The following is a 23,542-nucleotide window of genomic DNA, read 5'->3' on the forward strand; positions in this document are numbered from 1 at the left end:
AGGGGACCACCGAACGACTACTGAAGTGAAGTTTGGCTGAAATTTCCATAGTGGTTTAGGAAATTTAACAACATGTGAAAGACAGAAAAATGGACAACTTTAAACTTCCCTGCAACAATCATAGAAGCTCATCATGAGCACAGCTAAAATAAAAGCTGTCAGGAACCAGTGCACTTGACCATTTCTGAGGAAGCTTGAGCTATCACTGGAGTGATTAATACCCCACGCAATTCTGATTTGGCAGAGGAAACAAAGCATTACTTGTGTGAAGTGTCAGAATTGGCAAGATTGATTTAAGTAGCTGAGGAAAATTCTGGGCTGTGGGTGCCCCCTACCTTTGTCCATCCCAGAAAAAAATTTTACACACATCTATATTACACTGACCTTGCCATATATGATGCAGTTGATATTAAAGGGGGATGTTGGTAGCGGTAGGTGGTCATAGCATGTAGCTAATTGTCAGGTTATTAAGAATCATCGTTTCATTTGTGTTATTACCCAGTGATTACTGGAAGCAAACATGACCATCCATTTCCAGCTTGACCATCTGGCCTGCTGTGATTATCTCTCAGTCAGGAATATGTACTATACATGTATACAATATATTTGCAATGAACAACAAAAGTGCATTGATATAATAACTGGTAATTGTCAAAGTAGCCAGTATGTACCCAGCCAGAACGCATGTGATCAAGGACCAAACTGTTCACTAACATGTGAGATATTTCCATTTTATTTTATGGATTTCAAGAACAATTTCTACAGAGATGAATATTTAGGTTTTTATCGGAAATAGTTTGTTCTCATTATTGTTTATTTGATAGTTTATTCATTTCTTTTTCAATTAATACCCGGTTTTGAAAATTCAAAATTGACCTACGGAGTTGTCATTAATAATCTAGTACATGTAATCCTGTAATTAATACAGCTACAAGAATAAAATGTGAAATGACCTCTTTTGAGGTGCATAATGACACTATTTTGAGAGCATGAATATGTGACTGTTACACTGTTCTTTTACATTTTTAAGTATAGTTCAGTACATGGTAATTGTATAGTATAACTTTAATATACCAGAGTCTGAGTTTGTATATTTGAACTTTGAGTATTGAGTGAGAGTAATTTTTGTTGTAATCCCAGGCCAGGTTTCATACCAACACATTACATGGTGTCCACTTAGAGTGTACAATGTATTGAATTCATTCTATGGATTTTATACTGCAAATTTATTCTGAAATAAAATTCATAAGAACTCATTTAATTATAAAGATACAAAATTTGCCATCACAATATTGAAAAAATGGAATTTGCAGACAGCGCACATAACATTTACGATTTGATATTGACCAGCGTATACATACAGTAATCTCATAATTATTTGATATAATTAATCACTGATTACATCATGCTATTTTTTATTAAATGCATCCATAATAAATTAAACTTTAATCAACTTGGTACTTGCATTTTGTTTCAGTAGTTATATACTATTGACGAATTAAAGTTTACTAACTGTGACTACACGACCTCAAAGAATATTAATAGCGAGAATGGCATTGCAAAGAAAATAATACTACAGCAGCAAAAATCATCGTTTCCTTAATCTCTTTTCATCTTGAAAAAAGAAAGTACTGATAACATCAAGCCAAACCATAAAACACATGTGATGGTAATTAATATGCAAGATAAATATATCTGGCTGACCACTAACTGAGTATCCAATTTGCAGATGACTATTAATTATTGACATGCTGGAGTGCTAATATGTTTCCCTGGGAAATGAACATCCCCCTTTAAGGATCACCTAGTTTATGTCTGAATCAAAATATTTCAGTAATAACAGAGACATAATGAAAGTGCATACCCTATCATTAAAATAATCTAAGTATAACGGGGATATAATTCATAAATATTTGTGTCAGAGTTATAGCCCTTGATATGATTTGTAACAGCACCAAATCTTATAGTAATAACAAAGATAAAAAGCATCAAAACTTAAATTCAGTTCTGGTCTGTGTGACAGGGTGATGTTTATGATGTAATTTTTATATTATATATAATGTTTAAAATAAATTGTCAAGATACATTTAACATTTAGACAATGAGATTTATGTAAAAGTAATTAGTTATAAAGCATTAGCTTCAGGCTGATAGTAATTGATAAGTCTTTGAATGTGGGTTCCATACAGGTGTTACAAATTGATGCATATAATCTATGTCTACAATACTGGACCAACTATTGAGGATAGTTATGCCTGATTAAGGTTCAAAGAAAGTAACACCTACTTATCAAGTTCTTTGAGTCTGGGAATTCTAGGTAGCAGAAACCATACTGGGATGAGAATAATTAATTATGATTGATATGGGAATCTACATATCTATTGGATAATATTTGTAAAAGGGTGTGTTCATACATGAAAATCTTAGGGGCTGAGGAATGAATGAAAAAAGGGAGTTGAAGAGTTAGAGAAAAGAGGTAGTGATAGAAGGAAGTAGAGTTAGAAGTTTGACGGAAAAATATTAGTAAATAAATGCAAAGTTACAAGTGATGGACATGGATATTGGAATTAAATATTGAAAATAAATATAGTAGAACACAGAAAGCGAGTTGTATGTGTTAATTCCCCAAAATGAGTAAGAACAGTCATAGCATTAAAGACACGAATATGAGCCGGTTATATCACTGACATAGACATATACTTGGTATAGTTGTGCGAAAAAACTATATTTTTTATCTAGAAAAGTTTTTTTTTGATAAATGATAAATCAAAACCAAAGAGGTTTCAACTCTAAAAAAAATTATTTTTATTAGGTTTTCTCTTATTAACTCATCTTCAGCCTGGGCTTGTTCCCCATTTTTTACGGTAATTAAGATTTTATCTTTATTATTCCACCATCATAAAACTCTCAGTTCCAAAGTGTTGAACAAATATAAACATATCTATTATATTTATTCAAAGCTTTCTTTTCAAATATCATGAAAAATTAAGAATAATTTATCAAAAAATCTCTCACTGAACTGATCAGATTGTCAACACTTCAAAAAGTTTGAAATTTAATGATTTTGGCATTGCTTACACTAAATTTATTTGTGTTCTAATTTTATAAGGTGGATAAAAAACACAAACTGATGTTAATTTACATTGTTGATCATTTCAATTTTATTTTCTGGTCACTACCACCTCTATAAAGCTTAACTTCTCTAACATAAAAAATGGAACAAGATGGGTCTTTTCTAATGAAAAAAAAAACAAACACACATAAAAAATGCATGTTTTGCCTTGTGTCTAAATCTTTATTTAAAACAGAACACAGAAGGAAAAAACAAACATTTTAATACTAAAAATTATCAATGACGTATGTATAAGAGCTAAAGGGGCATAACTCAGTGAAAAATAATCATTCACTGTAGAACTCGTACTTCATGCTTAACCTGACTTGCTATTAAGTTTTATTCAAATCCCGCCATAAGCATAGTCCTCACAAATTTTTACACAAAAAAACACCTTTAAAGGGCTATAACTCTGGAAACAACAATCTGAGTAGGAAACACAGATGATATCCACCAGAGGGCTTCATACAAATCACTCCTGTAAACTTCAAACTGGCAACGTCAGTTACTGTAATTCTATATTCCAATCAAAATTAAACAATCACAGAAAAAAAATACTGATAAAAAAATTAATAAACTGTTAATTAAGTGTAGAAAATATTTAAAACTCATTTTATCCAAATAATTCAAAATTCCAACATTTAGAAAAATGTCTCCATTTTCTTGCAAGTACAGTTACTAACAGTTATTCAGAGACATTTGTACATTTTATTTCCTGACGTTAATTCTGTAGAGCAAACCTTTTTTGTCCTAAAAGTTTTGATAAATTACTAATTATTCAGGATAATGTGTCAGCTGCATGAAAACAAACCTTTTTCATTTTTCTACATTTGATACGGGCGGACATGGCTTTTGTTCTGACAATGAAACATTTTCTTGATAAATTTGTACACATATTGCGCATTTTAATCAACCTGGCAGGGCAGGGCAACAGTCCGCAGATATGTAGTATATTTGGCAACCTGATTTCTTATTCAGTGGCCATCTACCTTACAGTGTTATAAATGTAGCAGTGAATTTTATTTGTTGGTTATCAAAAGATTAGGGAAATAAACAATTATATTGCTGTTTTAGATTTACCATTATTTGCATAAGTCAGAGATTAACTCCGCCCTGCCAAGTCGAATAAAACGCACAATAAAAAAAAAAAAACCTGTTCATAGGGATCATCTCAAGACTTAGACTAAATTGACATATTACCCTAAATTATTAGTAACCCTGTCAGGACAACAACCATTTTACAGTAAACAAACAGATTTTCTGTCTTCTAAGTAAGGTTTACACTATATAAAGGTGATATAACATGCTCCAAAGAGGCCACCTGTTGGTACAGCTGTCTCAGAAAGTCTGCAAGTATCTGTACAAAATCAATCTATTATTATTGCCTTAAATGGTCAACAGAACAAAAGCTACCTGACCACTAAATGCCAACTACATGCTTCCATAAAAATGACCAGTCTCCTGTATTAATTACTGTAAGCTTGAACAGAAACTATCAATGATATTTTAAATACAGTCTGTAGTGAAAAATACTGGGTGAACTTTTTACCAAGGCCTGCCATTTATAGTCCCAAGTTCATTTTGTATTTTTTTTTTACTACACTTTGCCTATTTAACAACAGTATTTTGCATATACGTATTATTTAAGTGACAGTAAGAGATTTTCAGCAGGAGAAAGGATTCAAGTAACTATATACTAGTAGTTATACAATCCAACCAAACTTCCTCAATTCTGTACCAGCACGTACTTGCATTACTGACAACTTCCTTCACAAGTAATTGACGACTTCCTTAGTAAGTAGCTGTCAACTTCCATTGCTAGTAATTCTCAACTTCCTTAGGAAGTAACCAATAGCTTCCCTAGCAAGTATTCAACAACTTTCCTAGAAAGTATTGTACAACTTTCCGACAGCTTTCCTATTATTAAGTATTTGACAACTTTCCTAGCATATATTTGACAACGACAATTAAAATAAACTGTTTTTGTTCTGTAGATTGCTTCAGTAAGTATGCTGTCTCGTTAAATAAAGTCCTTATTATTAGTAGTATTATTACTATATATATCTTCCCTAGCAAGTATTTGACAACTTCCCCAGAATATAATTGACAACTTCCCTAGCAAGTATTTGACAACTTCCCCAGAATATAATTGACAACTTCCCTAGCAAGTATTTGACAACTTTCCCAGAATATAATTGACAACTTCCCTAGCAAGTATTTGACAACTTCCCCAGAATATAATTGACAACTTCCCTAGCAAGTATTTGACAACTTCCCCAGAATATAACTGATAACTTCCCTAGCAAGTATTTGATACCTTTTCTAGCACGTTTTAGACAACTTCCCTAACTTTCCTGGAAAGCTTTTCAGACATGCTGCCTTCTGTCATATAGCAACAACGAACATTTGTCATTTCTCCACTGTATTTTTTTTTTCAAACACACATAAAGAAAACACATACTCTGCCATATTTGTGAATGTATGTTGTTATACAAGGGGAGGAACTATACAAGTTTTCCTTCATTCTAATACTTTCTGTACATGTGTAGTATTTGTATATTTGTGAAACTTTGTTTTGATATAAATGTTTAAACCACTGGATGGTCTGATAGTTATAATGGTGAATTCAGTGTACAGTTTTTCTTGAAATCAAAGAAATAATTGCTGAAACTTTGCATGCAGGTGCACAAAGAAGTAAAGTCCTGCTGAAATAAATTAATACCAGAATAAGGTCATATCAGAGCATATCAAATTAAAGTCGTAACAAAGTAGCCCTATGAGCCTTTAAAATAAAACCCGACATTAAAATTTCTCACACACAAATTAGGCAAGCTGTACAGTAGTTCTATCATTAGGTTCATTACTTACTTTCAATAAATTGTAAAATTACAAAGTAAACATTATTTTTACTTAATGAATGACCAAATCAATATAACACTTCATTTCATGCATATTGATAAAAGTGCCAAATGTTTTGTTATGAAAATATCTGTATTCATGCCCTGTGAGGTTACCAGGCAGCCAGGGGTGAGGGGGGTTTTAAAATCAAACTGTTGTTTACACTGCCATAAACCGTAAGACAAATGTTTCTTTGTTTATGGGTCTGGCTCCACTATTTGTTTACAAGGTCTGGCTCCACTATACAAAGATGATTTTGTACCACTTGACAGTCTTCTGTTTTATTTGAAGATATTTGAAGCAAAAGCTCTTAAAGAAACCAGAATTTTTTGCTAAAGATTGCCTAATCCAAAACACACAAAAAGTGCGAAAAGAATTGAAGTTTATGAGGCCAGATTTCTAAATTCAAACTCTAATGAATCTGCAACTATTTACAAAAATGCTATAATATGAAATGTTGCTGCTGACGATGCTGTTGCTGATGATGATGATGCTGATGATGATGTATCTGATGATGCATTCAATGATGTTGATGATGGTTGTAGTGATGATGAAGATGGCTGTGATGATGATGATGATGATGAGCGTATGTAATGATGTAGATGTTATCGAAGATACCAACAGTGGTGTTTACCTTTGATGGTGGTGATAATAATGTTAATGTTGATGATGATGATGATGATGGTGATGATGATGAAACAGAAGGATATGATGATTATATTTCTGAAGATGATGACAATGATGATGTGTAGGATGACACAGATTATGACATTACTTCTACTGCTGCTGCTATTGATAATGAGGATGAGGATAATGATGATGATGATAATGATGATGAAGATGATAATGATGATGTGACTGTTAAAATTAACAATCATTCTGATAACACTGGTATTAGAATTGAAAATAAAGAAAAAATATACTTCTGTAAAATTTTGCAAATAAATGTAAGTCACACCTGATATCATAAATTATTTATGCCTTCTTTAAACTATGTAAATTTATTCTTTTAAAAAAATTCAATTATATTGATGTGTTTATTCAAGCATTTCAACACAAACGTCCACCTTTATATATCACTTGAACAAGTACCTGATCTTTTCTTCTCTAAAAATTCAAATAAATTTAGTAATAATTGTTGAAATTCAAATCAGCAGAATTTTAAAAATTTATATTTACAACAATAGAGGGCTTATATCTTGATCTTTCACCAATGTTGATAAGAAGGCAATAAGCAAGGTTTATGTATGATTTATTTAAATTACAAACATTTTAACTGTCAAGAAATTATTCAACAGGGCATTATTTGATTAAATTTATTGTGGTAATTTCCTACAAAATGTGGTAATATAGCTCTCTTATCCATCTCTTTTTTGTATTTGTAGGAAAAATGAGCCCTAAGAAAGGCATATTTCACTTGTGTATAATCTTTGTATTTTGTTCTGCTTGAATCCACACTGATAAAATTGTATAGTGACTTCTCAGCTTCAGCTATGTAAGGAGACGTCTGGAACCCATTCTGGAGCTTCAGCTAAGTTAAACAAGACCACGGAAGCCCATACTGGAGCTTCAGCTAAGTTTAACGAGACCCCGGAAGCCCATACTGGAGCTTCAGCTAAGTTAAACGAGACCCCGAAAGCCCATTCTGGAGCTTCAGCAAGTTAAACAAGACCTCAGAAGCCCATACTGGAGCTTCAGCAAAGTTAAACGAGACCCCAGAAGCCCATACTGGAGCTTCAGCTAAGTTAAATGAGACCCCAGAAGCCCATACTGGAGCTTCAGCTAAGTTAAACGAGACCCCGGAAGCCCATACTGGAGCTTCAGCAAAGTTAAACGAGACCCCAGAAGCCCATACTGGAGCTTCAGCTAAGTTAAACGAGACCCCGGAAGCCCATACTGGAGCTTCAGCTAAGTTAAACGAGACCCCAGAAACCCATACTGGAGCTTCAGCTAAGTTTAACGAGACCACAGAAGCCCATACTGGAGCTTCAGCTAAGTTTAACGAGACCACAGAAGCCTATACTGGAGCTTCAGCTAAGTTTAACAAGACCGCAGAAGCCCATACTGGAGCTTTAGCTAAGTTTAACGAGATCGCAGAAGCCCATACTGGAGCTATTTCAGATACAGTAAGTTGTATAACACCTGAGCAGAACCACCATCTCTTCAGTAAGGGAGATAGATAACTTCCTCACATGATGACTAAAGTGGGCTTGAACCAAGACTAATCTACCTCTGGTCAATATCAGTGTTCATAGTAATTTGTAGATATATCATATAACAGTTATTCACTGTAATGCTTCTATATATTTCAATGGATTTTTTTTTATCTGACCGAGAATGCTTCCACTCAAGATTTTTGAAATTCAACACCTGTCATTTTTGTCAAAAACATTGTTGCCTTAGCATGTCTGTATTAATACTTCTTATTAGACATTTCATTTTCTCTTAAATCAAACACAAATAACTGGCATTACTCAGCAAATTGAATAGAAATAAGGGAGATAATATAAACAGAAAAGAATTCAAGTTTACAGAAGTCATGCCAGTTATCTCCCCATTCCCATTCAATGTCTAACTTTATAGAGAAATAAATATCTATAGATATTTTCCTAGAAACTTCAGTTAAGATAACAGCCTAAAAATAGTTTACAGTAATAACTTATTGAGCAAATTGAATGGAAATAACTTCTTAAAAAAATATGGAAAAAACTGCAACAAAAATTCAGAATTAGATTTAAGACGAAGCTACTGCAGCAGCAACTGTCATACATAGAGCACATGACTGCATAAACCATGATTATAACACTGAAATAAGAAACAGCTGATTGTTAGGTGAAACTCATTTATTAGTGAAACAAAAAATATAACATGAACTAAACTAGAACATAAAGAACTGAAATAAATATTTGAATATCTCATGTACTCAAATTTCATGTACACAACTTCATGTACACCAATTTCTACAGTTTAAATCTTGGTCGTCTTTGCCAATGTAGTAAAAGCAGTAAACCAGTCCCATGTTTCAAATCTACAACATCTGATTGGTTAATTCTGATTTCAAATTTCAAATTGACCAATGGCAGGATAACATTCTGAGACTGGTTTCAAATCACAGTTTTATAATCTTGAACCCAAAGTTTAGCAATATGAGATAAACAAGAGCTGTCACTATAAGTGACAAATGCCCCCACCTCCACCCCAAGCACACACAGACCTGAGTTTAAAAACTCAAAGAGGTGATAGGTAAGGGTCTTGAAATCAATAACTTTAACTAAAGCTCCAAAATCCTGTATAGGAAATGTTGTCTCTCTTGTAAAAAAGGTTGTCATAGTTACTATTCAAATTTATATTTCAGCTCTAAACTGAAAAACAACAAATAGTTATAAACAAAATTAGAAGAACATGAAAATTTGTCCTCATGACGCATTTTATATCTGACATTTTAAGCCTGCTCCAATCTTGTAAAGAAGGGAGAAAACTGCAGTGACAAACTTTTGTATTACTACTAGATTTGTCTGTTCTTGCAAAACTACTATGGTTTTCTTTGCTTTCTACCATTAAAATGCTTCAGAAAGGACAAACTTTTAAAAACAAATTCAACATAAAAATAAGTCTTTTTCTTGCAAGCTTGTTCTTAACTCTTTTTTTCCCCTGAAGTTTAGTGTGATAAATGTCAAAGAATATTATAGTACTGTCTCTATGACAGCAAGACTTTGTCTCTCTGTACAATAAATTAAGTTACGATTTGTTACAATTAAGAAATAAAGTACGAAGTTTGCACAATAAACATTTAGTACATGGACTGACTAATAGAAATTTATAGAATCAGCTGTTCAATTGCAAATAGTTCAAAATTACAATTTACATACACAAATTATTAGAGTACTAACGTCATCACAGTTTGACGCAAAGCATGTGACTTCGTACACAGTTTACCACGAAAAATGACCAGATATTTGTATCTAATGTTTATACTTATAAGTAGGCTGTATTTAATAATAAAACAATTGTTGCCTTTTAAGTTTGGTTCATATGTGGATTTATTGACCTGATAAATTCACATATCGCCCTCACCAAAAGGCAATAATTGTATATTGTAAATGTGTATGTAATAAAAACATAACAGCATGCACATCTAGAAAAGTGCACTCGCTCCTCTGTGATATAATAATGAACTCCTAAAGTCCCACAATATCTCCCCTACAAACATAAGTGGTGCATATTTCTTGACACAAGCCTAATAAACTGTGAAGTTTTGTCAGACTTTAGGTGTTTTTTTTTACAAGTTAAGAACAAGGAAGCAACAAGAGTGCACAATATTACATTATATACATGGACTAGGACTAACTAAACTTCACAGAAATACAGCTGAACTTCCAAAGTTTTGTTCTAACTATTTTAAAATTACAATTTTCATACACAAATTAATTTCACAGACTTTGAACCAGTCCGATTAAAAATGACTTTTCTGGTACAGGCAACAAACCAATAAATTCTGGTAATTTTTATTAGGAAACAAACCAATAAACTCTGTGACTTTAAAGTGTGTTTCAGAATCAATATGTGACATTAACCGCTTACCCTATATCTGTAAGCAGAAATTTTTATTGTATAATTTTAGGTGAATATTTTGCACAATCTTTGCTCAAAGAAATATTCTGAAACTAACTATAACAAAATATTAAGTGACAAAAGACTAACATCCCTTTGATTGCATTAATACTATTTTGAAACCGACTATAACAGAATATAAAGTAACAAAAGAGTAACATCCCCTTGATTGTGTAAATACAGTTTTGAAACTGACTATAACTAACCAGAAAGTAACCAAAGAGTCACATACCCATTGATTACAAACAAATACAAGCTAATCTATCTTAAATAAAATATAACAAAAGAGTATCATCCCCTCGATTGTGTAAACAGTTTTGAAACTGACTCTAATTGAATAGAAAGTAAAAGAATAGAAAGTAATCTAGAAACATCCCCTTGAATGCAAACAAATACAAGCTAATATATCTCAATTCAATAAAATACTTTGAAGTTCAACTGTATTCCATGATATTTAACATTTAAACAAAAAATCCAACCAAAAAAAATCAACAGTTTTCTATTTACCTTCTCTAACTATCATAGCTAAATTTGGGGGATAGAAAAGCAAAATAAATGAGCCATGCCATGAGAAAATCAACATAGCGCGTTTGCGACCAGCATGGATCCAGACCAGCCTGCGCATCCGCATAGTCTGGTCAGTATCCATGCTGTTCGCTAACAGTTTCTCTAACTGCAATAGGCTTTGAAAGCGAACAGCATGGATCCTGACCAGACTGCACGGATGCATAGGCTGGTCTGGATCCATGCTGGTCACAAAACCACTATGTTGGTTTTCTCATGGCCCGGCTCAAATGGAAAATGAATATGTATAATATATTGTGTATCACATCAACAAACTGTAAATAAAACATCATTAAGCAAAACTTCACACACCACACAAAATATTCTATATGATATCAACAATGGTATTAACAAGCAATAAATATTTTCAGGCCAAATATAGATATGTTTTGGCCAAATATAATGTGCTCGGCCCATATATAGACATGTTCTGGCCAAATATAGACATATTCAGGTTAAATACCAAATAAAGACATGTTCAGGCCAAATATAGACATATTTAGTCCAAATACTAAATATAACGTGCTTCTGCCAAATATAGACATGTTCAGGTAAATACCAAATATAATATTTTCAGGCAAATATGGCCATGTTCAGGCCAACTACAAATGAGCTTCCCAGTCCTTACCATTCTCTCAGTCCCAAAAAATCTATAGGACATAAACAGGTAAATAAATGTTAGTGTATCAAAAACTTACTGGTAAACTACATGTATATGTTGTATGAATTTTCTAGCCTTACATAATATATCATAATTCTGGTCTTACTGCTGGCAGCAAGTGATTCAGCTTTCGCAACCAGTGCAGACCAAGATCAGACTGTACATCTGTGCAGTCTGAACATGGTCTGCACTGTTCCCTATTCAGTCAGTAAATTTTCAGAAAATACCCCTTTAAATAATAAATGGTTTTGCCCAAATTGAATGACGGACCAGTTCATTTTAGAAATCTAAGGTAAGGTTAACTTTGAAGGCACTGGGAAACACATCTTACTTAATTGTGTGGTCTTAACCTTCCAAAATCATAATTTTTACAGCTGTATGTACTGTATTCTAAATGTAGGTATTTCTGTTATTTTATTAACACAATAAAATCAACTTCACTCCTCACAAAATCACCTTTTTTTTAATAAAATGACAATATCTTCACATAATATAATTATACAACTTCTTAGATGGTATTCACATCACTTAGAAAAAACAAAATATTATTAATATATTTGAAAGAAAACATGCTAGCAAATTGTAAGAATTAACAAGTCCAAATTCAGGATCACATCAAGGTGCTAAAAATAGAATAAAATACTATTTATATCAATAATTTGCTAAAAATAGAAATAAACTTACAGTGAGCTTTGCTACTTCTTCTTCATGTTCTTTTTTAAGCTCTGTAATTTCAAGCTGGTGTGATTTGTGAAGGCTGGCCAGTTGTTCCCTGTGGAGTTTTTCCATTTCTATAAATGAAATTATGAAACATTTATTGTTCTGCCATATTTACCCATCTATAAGATTATCCATTTATAAGACGGGGTCCTTTAATTACTTCAAAGCCAACAGTATTATACAGACTCTCTTATAAATACTTCAGAACAATGACACTGGCTTGCTAATTACATGATAAAACACAACAGGTCTGAAGGTCAGAACCTTGTGCTATAGGCGAGTCAATTCAGTACTTTGTTGCTCACAACCTGCTCTTACCAAATGAATCTAGTTTTTGCAGTCTTATTCCATATTACTCATCACTGGCTCGTGCCCTTACTGACATGATTATGTTTAGAGGCACTAGTTTCCTACTACACTTGGCAGGAGTGGTTAAGGTTGTCACTTACACTGTGCTTGGTACTTTCACGTGAGAAAGCCATGCAGCTAACTAGCAGGTCAGTTAAAGCATACCTCAAAAATTTAAGTTTGCTTCATTATGGGGTGATGTCTTCTAAACATGAACTTATTCAAGTATCTAGTGGGGCTTGAACCTAGTGATAATTGGCACTGACCTTAACCTCTGGCTCACAGAAGTCCACAGGTTAACCTCTAAGTCATAGAGGTCCACATGTTAACCTCTGGCTCACAGAAGTCCACAGGTTAACCTCTAAGTCATAGAGGTCTACAGGTTAACCTCTGGGTCACAGAGGTCCACATGTTAACCTCTGGGTCACAGAGGTCCACAAGTTAACCTCTGGGTCACAAGAGGTCCACATGTTAACCTCTGGGTCACAAGAGGTCCACAAGTTAACCTCTGGGTCACAAGAGGTCCACAGGTTAACCTCTGGGTCACAAGAGGTCCACCCGTTAACCTCTGGGTCACAAGAGGTCCACAGGTTAACCTCTAAGTCATAGAGGTCCACAGGTTAACCTCTAAGTCATAATCCACAGGTTAACCTCTGGGTCACAGAGGTCCACAGGTTAACCTCTAAGTCATAATCCACAGGTTAACCTCTAAGTCATAGAGGTCCACAGGTTAACCTCTAAGTCATAATCCACAGGTTAACCTCTGGGTCATAGAGGTTCATAGGTTAACCTCTGGGTCATAGAGGTCCACAGGTTAACCTCTGGGTCATAGAGGTCCACAAATTGAACTGATGTATAAAAAGAAAGATTACCTCTTTCTGCATCACCAACAGCCATTTTCTTATGCTCCACTTCCTCTTGTAGCTTAGCAAGTTTTTCCTGCAATACATGTACAGAATACCATCAATTTCAATTTTTTTTTCAAGTATTTTATGTGATGAAAAACACCTTTTCAAGTTTTCCTGCAATATATTATGTACATAACATTACCAATTTCATTTTTTTTTTTCAGACAAATATAAATTTCAAGTTTTTTTCTGCTAATTATCCTAAGAAACCTATAAATTTCATTTTTTTTTTTTTTTCAAATTTTTTCTTACAATATCTGTAGATATTGCGATGGAAACTGTAAATTTTTAGTTTTTTCTTGCAATATATGTACAGAAAACTACCAATTTCAAGTTTTTTCTTGCAATATATGTAAAAAAATATAAATGTCAAGATTTTTGCTGCAATATATGTTAAGAAAACTACAAATTTCAATTTTTTCTCACAAAATCTGTACAAATATTGCAAAGAAAACTATAAATTTTAAGTTTTTCCTTGCAAATATATGTGAACACAACTGTAAATTTTAAGTTTTTTCCTGCAATATATGTTAAGGAAACTATATATTTCAAATTTTGTTCTTGTAAAGCTGTATTAGAAACAGTGCAGATCTTGATCAGACTGCAAGGATGTACAGGATGATCATGATCTACATTGGTCACAAAGGCAAAACCAATTGTTTCCAGCATAGTATGGCTTTAATGCAAGATTTACTGAGTAACTTAAAGCTGAATGACTGTAAATGTAACAAGAGCTGTCCATAAGACAGCCAAGCTCGACTATTCAAAAGTATAATGTCCCAAAAGCAGGAAAATATTACCCAAAATGTTAAAATATCAAAAAAGTTTTTAAGTTCAAAAGGGGACATAATCTGGCCAAAATGCAGGTCAGAATTATGGGACTTGATGCTATCAACTAGTTTTATAACCCCAAAGACACAGGTGAAGTTTCAATTCAATATCTGCTTTAGTTTTGGAGATAGTAACTGGCATGTAAAACTTTAACCAGGATTTTCTAAGTCCAAAAGGGGGCATAATTTGCTCAAAAAACATGTCAGAGTTATGGGACTTGACCCAGCAAGGTTGGTAATTGATCTAGAAAAAATAAGTTTCAAATCTATATGCCTTTTAGTAATAGCTGTATGTACTTGCACACAAAACTTTAACCAGAATTTTCTAAGTCCAAAAGGGGGCAAAATTTGAACAAAATGCAGGTCAGAGTTATGGGACTTGATGCTATCAACTAGTTTTATAACCCCAAAGACACATGTGAAGTTTCAATTCAGTATCTGCATTCGTTTTGAAAATAGTAACTTGCATGTAAAACTTTAACCAGGATTTTCTAAGTCCAAAAGGGGGCATAATTCTCAAAATACATGTCAGAGTTATGGGACTTGACCCAGCAAGGTTGGTAATTGATCTAGAAAAAATAAGTTTCAAATCTATATGCCTTTTAGTAATAGCTGTATGTACTTGCACACAAAACTTTAACCAGAATTTTCTAAGTCCAAAAGGGGGCAAAATTTGAACAAAATGCAGGTCAGAGTTATGGGACTTGATGCTATCAACTAGTTTTATAACCCCAAAGACACATGTGAAGTTTCAATTCAGTATCTGCATTCGTTTTGAAAATAGTAACTTGCATGTAAAACTTTAACCAGGATTTTCTAAGTCCAAAAGGGGGCATAATTCTCAAAATACATGTCAGAGTTACGGAACTTGACCCAATGAGGTTGGTAACTGACCTAGAAAAAGAAAAAAATAAGTTTCAAAGCTATATGCCTTTAAATGATAGCTGTATGTACTTGCATGCAAAACTTTAATCAAGGTGTGACGCCGAAGCCGACGCCAGGGTGAGTAGAATAGAATAGTTGAGCTAATAAAAATATCTACAATTTTAATTTGCAATTTAAACAGAAAAACAAGGGCAAATCAAACATCTCCCGTCACCAAAAACAATACAATACACTCAATCAAACATCCCGCTAAAATACTGCAAGCAAGTATAATGAAAATATTTTGTTTCTCATATTCATAGAGAGAAATATAAAATTTTACGAAATGAGCTTCATTGATTTTTTAATAGTAATTTCTCTGCATTTTCATACAGGGTGTGTCACACAAAAACCAATTACCAGTAATTTCTCTTCATTATCATACAGGGTGTGTCATACTAAAACCCATGACCAGTAATTTCTCTGCATTTTCATACAGGGTGTGTCACACAAAAATCCATGACCAGTAATTTCTCTGCATTATTATACAGGGTGTGTCACACTAAAATCCATGACCAGTAATTTCTCTGCATTATCATACAGGGTGTGTCACACTAAAACCCATGACCAGTAATTTCTCTGCATTTTCATACAGGGTGTGTCACACAAAAATCCATGACTGGTAATTTCTCTGCATTATCATACATGGTGTGTCACACTAAAATCCATGACCGGTAATTTCTCTGCATTATCATACAGGGTGTGTCACACAAATTTCCATGACCAGTAATTTTTCTGCATTTTCATACAGGGTGTGTCACACAAAAACCCAATGACCAGTAATTTCTCTGCATTATCATACAGGGTGTGTCACACTAAAACCCATGACCAGTAATTTCTCTTCATTATCATACAGGGTGTGTCACACAAAAACACATGACAAGTAATTCTTTGCATTATCATACAAGGTGTGTCACACAAAAATCCATGGCCAGTAATTAATCAATTAAGACTCTTACAGGTTCCTCATCCTCCATAGAATATTCCTCTATAATTTCAAACATCTGAAATGTGATACCTTACTGTCAGTACAGATACAAGAAAATGAAAAAAATCATCACATCACTATTAAGGAAGTCGATCTGTGTTGTCGAGTCGACTATTTAAGGTTGTTTTGGTGCATTGTTTCCTAGGAGTGATTTAGTTAGTGCTAACCAGCCGCGTTGCGCATGCGTAGTGTGCAGGGTACGCCATTTGTAAAATGCTCGAGAAGATTTCTATCCAGTTTTATACACTTTCTAGCTCTTATTTAATAGCAGGTTAAGTGATAATCTCTGCCCTAGGATTCTTTACATTAATGGCCACAACACAATAATGGCGTTGTCAGCAATTCGTCCTTAATTTTTTCACAAAGCTTGTCTAAAGGTGGAGTGTCCGGCGTCGTTGAGTGTTAGTTTCCAAAAAATTTTGGATGAACTGAACATGTAATAATGTAAAGACAAATGATATAGTTTAAAAGCCTAGGATTTTGATTATCTCATAATTGGAAAATGTCTGACTGGCCAGGAATATAGGGGTCGAAACAAGGTACAGATGAATGAGATCTAAAATTGAGAATCCTCTTTCGGTGCGTATCGTGCCAATGTTTTGGTCTGTTTCAGACTGAAATAGGTCGGTCGATGTGAAGAAAGACTGTGATGGAGCTTGAGGATTTTGTATGAATAAAACACGAAAGAGGACATTCAGATTACCTAAGTTATGAAGATTAATTTTGAAACCAGTATAAAATCCCATTATTCTGATTGGTTGATTCTAAATACAATTCTAAAATTGACAAATGGTAATGCAGTATTTGGAGATCAGTCCACTTTTTATAAAAATAAGGTTTTTTATGATAGAAATAGATTTCTAACTGCACATGTTCCAAAGTGTTCTATGTTGAGCTATAAATAGAATTATATCACTTAAAATGTATTGCATTAAATATTGCTATTCTTAACAGTCTTTAGTAACTAAAAGAATTTGCTCTACTTATTTGAATTTCTTGATTTTATAGCATTGTTTCTCTTAACAGAAACTATCATTCAATCTATAATTTTGTTCATATATAAGTTAAACTTTTCACTGTCCAAATAAGTGTTCTATGTTATCTTGTGTAACAAAATATAAGCCTTATTCACTAAGCAAAACATTTATTAAATATCAATGAAACACTAATATTAGTAAAGCCATACAAGACAAAAGCTGTTTTTGAATTTTTGGGTTACAGTCAAACAAGCAAGTTTTAAAAACAAGTGATTTTCGAGACTTAGTGATGAAGAAATACCCCAGGTAATTTATTCATATCAAATATGGATAAGTCTCAGGATGACCTTTCACGAAGCAACTGAACAACATTTCTTCAACTTTTTTTATTCTTTTCTAAAATTTTGCAGAACAAATGAGAATTAAATTAAATCAAATTAAATTAAAACTATCTGTATTTTCTAAATGATATCATTTTATTAAGTTTTACAAGACACAGAGAGTATTAATTGTTAAAGACAATGAAAAAATGACAAATACATCTTACTTTGAATAAATGGCTACATTAGATAAAATGGAGGTAACTATTGTAACAATTCCTACTGCTATCCATTCCACAATCTCCAAGTCAGTATTAGCATATTAAGCATGTTTTATTATCTACATATATCTATAATCTTCTAGTTGTCTACTTGCCTGCTCCTGTAACTGCAAGCCCTAGAAAATGTTTACATCAACTTGAAACAAATGATTATTCTATGGAATGTTTACATGAACTTGGAACAACTGATCGCTCTATAAACTGTTTACATGAACTAGACACAACTGCATGCTTGATAAAAATGTTTACATCAGCTTGAAACAAGAGCTCTTAGAAAATGAATGCATTCAGTAACTGCACAAGGAAAGACATTTTCAGGTCATTGTGGCCTTGACTTTTGACCTACTGACCTCAAAATCAATAGGGGTCATCTGGTGGTCATAATCAACCTTCCTAATAAGTTTTGTGATCCTAGGTCCAAGCATTCTCAAGTTATCATCTAGAAATGGTTAAACTGTTCTGGGCCACTGTGAGCTTGACCTTTGACCTATTGACCTCAAAATCAATAGGGGTCATCTGCTGGTCATGATCAACTTCAGTATTAAGTTTTGTGATCTTACGCCCAAGCATTAAAGTTATTTTCTGGAAACCGTTTAACTGTTCTGGATAACTGTGACCTTGACCTCTGACCTACTGACCACACAATAGGGGTCATCTGCAGGTCATGATCAACCTCCCTACCAATTTTCAAGATCCTAGGCCCAAACGTTCTTAAATTATCATCCAGAAACCGTTTAACTGTTCTGCGTCACTGTGACCTTGACCTTTGACCTATTAATCTCAAAATAAATTGGGGTCATCTGCTGGTCATGACCAACTTCCCTATTAAGTTTCATAATCCTAGGACCAAGCATTCTTAAGTTATTGTTCAGAAACAGTTTAACTGTTTTGTGTAATCGAGACCTTGACCTTTGACTACTCATCAACTGGTCATGATCAACCTCCCTACCAACTTCCATGATCATAGGCCCAAGCGTTCTCGAGTTATTATCCAGAAATCGTTTAACTTAACTGTTCTGCGTCACTGTGACCTTGACCTTTGACCTACTGACCTCAAAATCAAAAGGGGTCATTTGCTGGTCATGATCAACCTCTCTATCAACTTTCATGACCCTAGGCCCAAGCATTCTTGAGTTACCATCCGGAAACCAATTGGTCTACATAGCAACCGACATGCTGAACGACCGACCTACAGACTGGCAACATCTGCAAAACAATATACCCCTCCTTCTTCGAAGGGGGCATAACAACTGCATGCCCTATAAAATGTTTATATCATCTTGAAACAAAAACTGTTAAATATCATCAGTAAACAAACCATCATGGGAAAATACATTAATGCAATAGAAAAACAAAAACTGCTTCAAAGTTTAACTCAATTTAAATTTTAAAAGCTGAACTTTTTCTTAGTAAGAATGTATCTAGCTTTCAAAACAAAGTAAAAAAATCATTTTTGTGTTCAATATTCATATCTGAATGTTTGTTTAAACAAGAGCTGTCTGATGACAGCGCGCTCGACTATTCGAAGAATTGATTGAAGAATGGGGTCAAAATATTTCCACGGAGATTCAGACAAAAGAAATAAATAGATTAGACAAACAATGTTCCTGTATTACTTTGATTTCGATAAGTCTTGCACTAAATGGCAATATATGAGCCAATTTCAAAGTCCAAAAAGGGCCATAATTCAGTCAAAATAGTTATGTACTCTTGCCTACAGATGGAAATCATAATGATAAACAAGTGTTCAAAGTTTAAAAGCCATATGTCAAATAGTTATGAAAACAGAACCAATTTCAAAGTCCAAAAAAGGGCCATAATTCAGCCAAAATAGATGACAGAGTTATGTTCTCTTTCCTACGAAAAACTTAACCAAGATTTCTAAGTCAAAAGGGGCCATAATTCAGCCAAAATCCTTGATGGAGTTATGTACTCTTGCCTATAACTGGACATGGTGATGGTAAACAAGTGTTGAAAGTTTCAAAGCTTTATCTCAAAAGACTTTGTCAAAATATGAACTGGTACGAAATATTAACCCAGATTTCTAAGTCAAAAGGGGCCATAATTCAGCCAAAATCCTTGATGGAGTTATGTGCTCTTGCCTATAACTGGACATGGTGATGGTAAACAAGTGTTGAAAGTTTCAAAGCTTTATCTCAAAAGACTTTGTCTGAATATGAACTGGTACGAAAAAATTTAACCAAGATTTCTATGTCGAAAGGGGCCATAATTCAGCCAAAATCCTTGATGGATATATGTGCTCTTGCCTATAACTGGCCATGATGATGGCAAACAAGTGTTGAAAATTTCAAAGCTTTATCTCAAAAGACTTTGTCAAAATGTGGACTGGTACGAAAAACTTAACCAAGGTGTGACGCCGACGCCGACGCCGTGGTGAGTAGGATAGCTCTACTTATTCTTCGAATAGTCGAGCTAAAAATTCAACAGGCCATGTATTTTTCCTTTATGTTCCTAGAACATAAGAGCTGTTGCCTCAAATTAGCTGAAACAAAATGTTGTCTCAAATTAGCTGAAACAAAATGTTGTCTCAAATTAGCTGAAACAAAAACAAATCAAACCAATACTGTATAATCATTTCATTTCGTGGTTAGAATACCCAAAAGGGTTATTTTATTGGGATATGAATTTTTAGATTTCCACATTATCATGATATATGAATGAGAATGAGAATTTTCTTGTAAAATAAGATTTTATTTTGCAGACTGACACAACCACAAAATCCACAAAAAGTAGTCCTCCACAAAAATTAGTTCTCTACAAAAAGTAGTCCCCCACGAAAATTGGTGATTCCACAGTAAGCTGGAAAAAAAAAACAACAACAAACAGCTGAAAAACAACAAATTAAATTAGCTACAAAACAACATCCATATTAAATTAACTGAAACAAAACAAAACTCAAATCAGATAAGCTTTCCAAAGATGACCAATATTAAATACACTGAATTCAACTCCCAACAATTTTATACTGTACCTTAATTCCTACCCTGATTTGAAATCTAATCTGCAACATGTAACATTCTTTAAGTTGTTGTGTAGTTCGCACTATACAAATAAGAGGGCCATGTGGGCTTGGTATCACTTAACTGACCAAAGACAAGGCTGCAATTTCAGTTTTAAAACCATGCAGCCAGAATACTAAGCAAATGATCAGGACACTGACCACAAGCAACGGCCCTTTAATCTTGAGACAGAAAATGGTGTACATAAATAGATTACTACTTAAATATAGAAGAAATAAAGTTATATTGTTTTATTAGTATCATTATTAATCCGTGTAAGAGTCTTCTAGTGGTTGTAGGTGCATACTGAAATATCTGGCTTGAAGCAGTAACGAGGCTTTGCTGAGTTACTGCTAAATCAGTTACATGGAGAGCCCGATATTCTCATTTGCACATACAAATAGTGAATCTTTTTCTTGCATGCCATATAAATCAATGCACAAATCCACTAAAAATATGCAGTAGTTTGTTACAAATCCCTTACAGCAGAACAGCCAAGGAGTGTAAAATGGAGTTTTACAATACAAGTAGATACACTGGAAACTACTGTCTGGCATGCAAGAAATATGCCTTCAAATATCAGAATTGAAAAGTGAAGGACATTAAGAAAAGGTGAATATCTAGAAATGAATCTAATTAAATCTAATATTAAAAAAGTTCAAAGTTGATTAAAGGATAAGTGTATAAATAAAGTGGCACAAAATGTTAGTATTGTTTTAACCATCCTGAAATGAGACATCAATAACAACCATGAATGTCTGTCACAAGCTGGAGTTTTGAAAATCAATATTAGTCAATATCATTCAGTTATCACCCCTCTTCTCTACTTGGTTGTGTTGTGACCCCTTATTTGACAACTGAATGGACAGGAGGTGTATGTTCAGGCTACAAATCACATTGAGCCATATGGTTCTAGGGCGGAAGGTTTTAAAAATCTAGACCGGACACCAGTCTCACAGCTCCAGCAGGTTTCAGGATCTAGGTCTTGAACTAATCTCAAATCTCTAGCATCTGATTGGCTGCTTCTTTGCTGATATTTTAACCTGACTAATGACAAGACTGCATTCCAAAGCTCTTAAAAACCATGACAAAAAGGAAACACCCCTTTCTGGTTCAAACTGGGACATTCAGGCAAGTCATGTGCACTCTAGTTTCTTAGTGGGTTTATTTGCATTTAACACTATTTTCCTACATACAGCAGTGAGTTAACCATGATATTAACCTTGTTGCTGTAAATAGCTTGCATTGTCCCAACATAACATGTAATTAAAGCTGTAGTACATGACTTTAGACATACTGTCTTCTGGTAATTTTTACAAGGAGCTTATATCATAATGGTTATGAACTTGTGACTTATCAGTTTGAAGTATTATGTTTCCTTGAGCAACAAAGTGAGATAGGTGCTATCTGGATTAGTCTAAAAACCAGGTGGGATAGGTGAAACCTAGACCAGCTGGGAAACCAGATGGCATAGGTGCAATCTAAACTGGCTGGAAAACCAGGTAGGATAGGTGCAACCTAGACTGGCTGGAAAACCAAGTGTGATGGGTGCATTCTAGACTGGCTGGCTGGAAAACTAGGTGGGATAGGAGCAATCTAGACTGGCTGGAAACTAGGTGGGATAGGAGCAATCTAGACTGTCTGGAAAACCAGGTCTAGACAAAGGACCTTATCTATCAAACACTTTTCTGTCTTACAGGAATATTGAAAAGATACACAATTATTTCCTTATCAGTCACAGTAAATTCACCTCAACATAACACCATAACCAACCTTTGTCTGAGCTTGAGCATTATCTAATCTCTTTGTTGACATTTCCTTATCAAACTGGGTTTCCGTGAGATTAATCTCCAAGCGAGATAATTTTGTGCGCAATTCCACAATTTTCTCATCTCGTCTTGTTATTTCATCCTGCAAAACACTTGTGTGGGCCTCGTTGTCTTGTGCACTTTTCTATTGGTTAGTAAAAATAGAAAATCTATAAATAGATACAAAATCTAAGCTATAAATAGAAACAAAATCTAAGCTATATATAGATACAGAATTAAAGTGTTAGTTAATACTGAATATTTGTGACTTCTCTAAATTAGTACTTTAAACAGGCAATAGAAAAGTCCTACTCTATGGCAACAAAATTTGACATTCACTGATAAGATGTACATGATTTGTGTCTCTTAAAGATTGTATAAAAATAATTAGTTTTGACTGTATGACTACTGTAATCCAAAGAAGTATAAAATACACAAAATCGCAACAGGAGATAATCTCACATAGTCTTGAATCACCACATTAACTGACTGAAGCGTTTGCTGACTTGGATCACTTGTGATCAAATCAACAGACGCTTAATCAAAGTATGACCGGCACGTAAAACTAAACC

The 23,542-nt window shown here is 33.8% G+C and overlaps 1 protein-coding gene across 1 annotated transcript in view; it reads right to left on the reverse strand.

Annotated features, from left to right (window-relative positions):
- Window positions 1-23,542, reverse strand: part of LOC123542904 (uncharacterized) — a 195,577-nt gene that overhangs the window by 127,297 nt on the left and 44,738 nt on the right. Inside the window, exons 6-9 of the mRNA XM_053531345.1 lie at window positions 22,936-23,115; window positions 16,536-16,580; window positions 13,787-13,853; window positions 12,531-12,637 (exon numbers count right to left, since the gene is read on the reverse strand). Of these exons, the coding sequence (XP_053387320.1) occupies window positions 12,531-12,637; window positions 13,787-13,853; window positions 16,536-16,580; window positions 22,936-23,115 (399 nt within the window). The remainder of the gene's footprint in view (window positions 1-12,530; window positions 12,638-13,786; window positions 13,854-16,535; window positions 16,581-22,935; window positions 23,116-23,542) is intronic.

Source organism: Mercenaria mercenaria, chromosome 19 (assembly GCF_021730395.1).
Source record: "Mercenaria mercenaria strain notata chromosome 19, MADL_Memer_1, whole genome shotgun sequence".
NCBI lineage: Eukaryota > Metazoa > Mollusca > Bivalvia > Venerida > Veneridae > Mercenaria > Mercenaria mercenaria.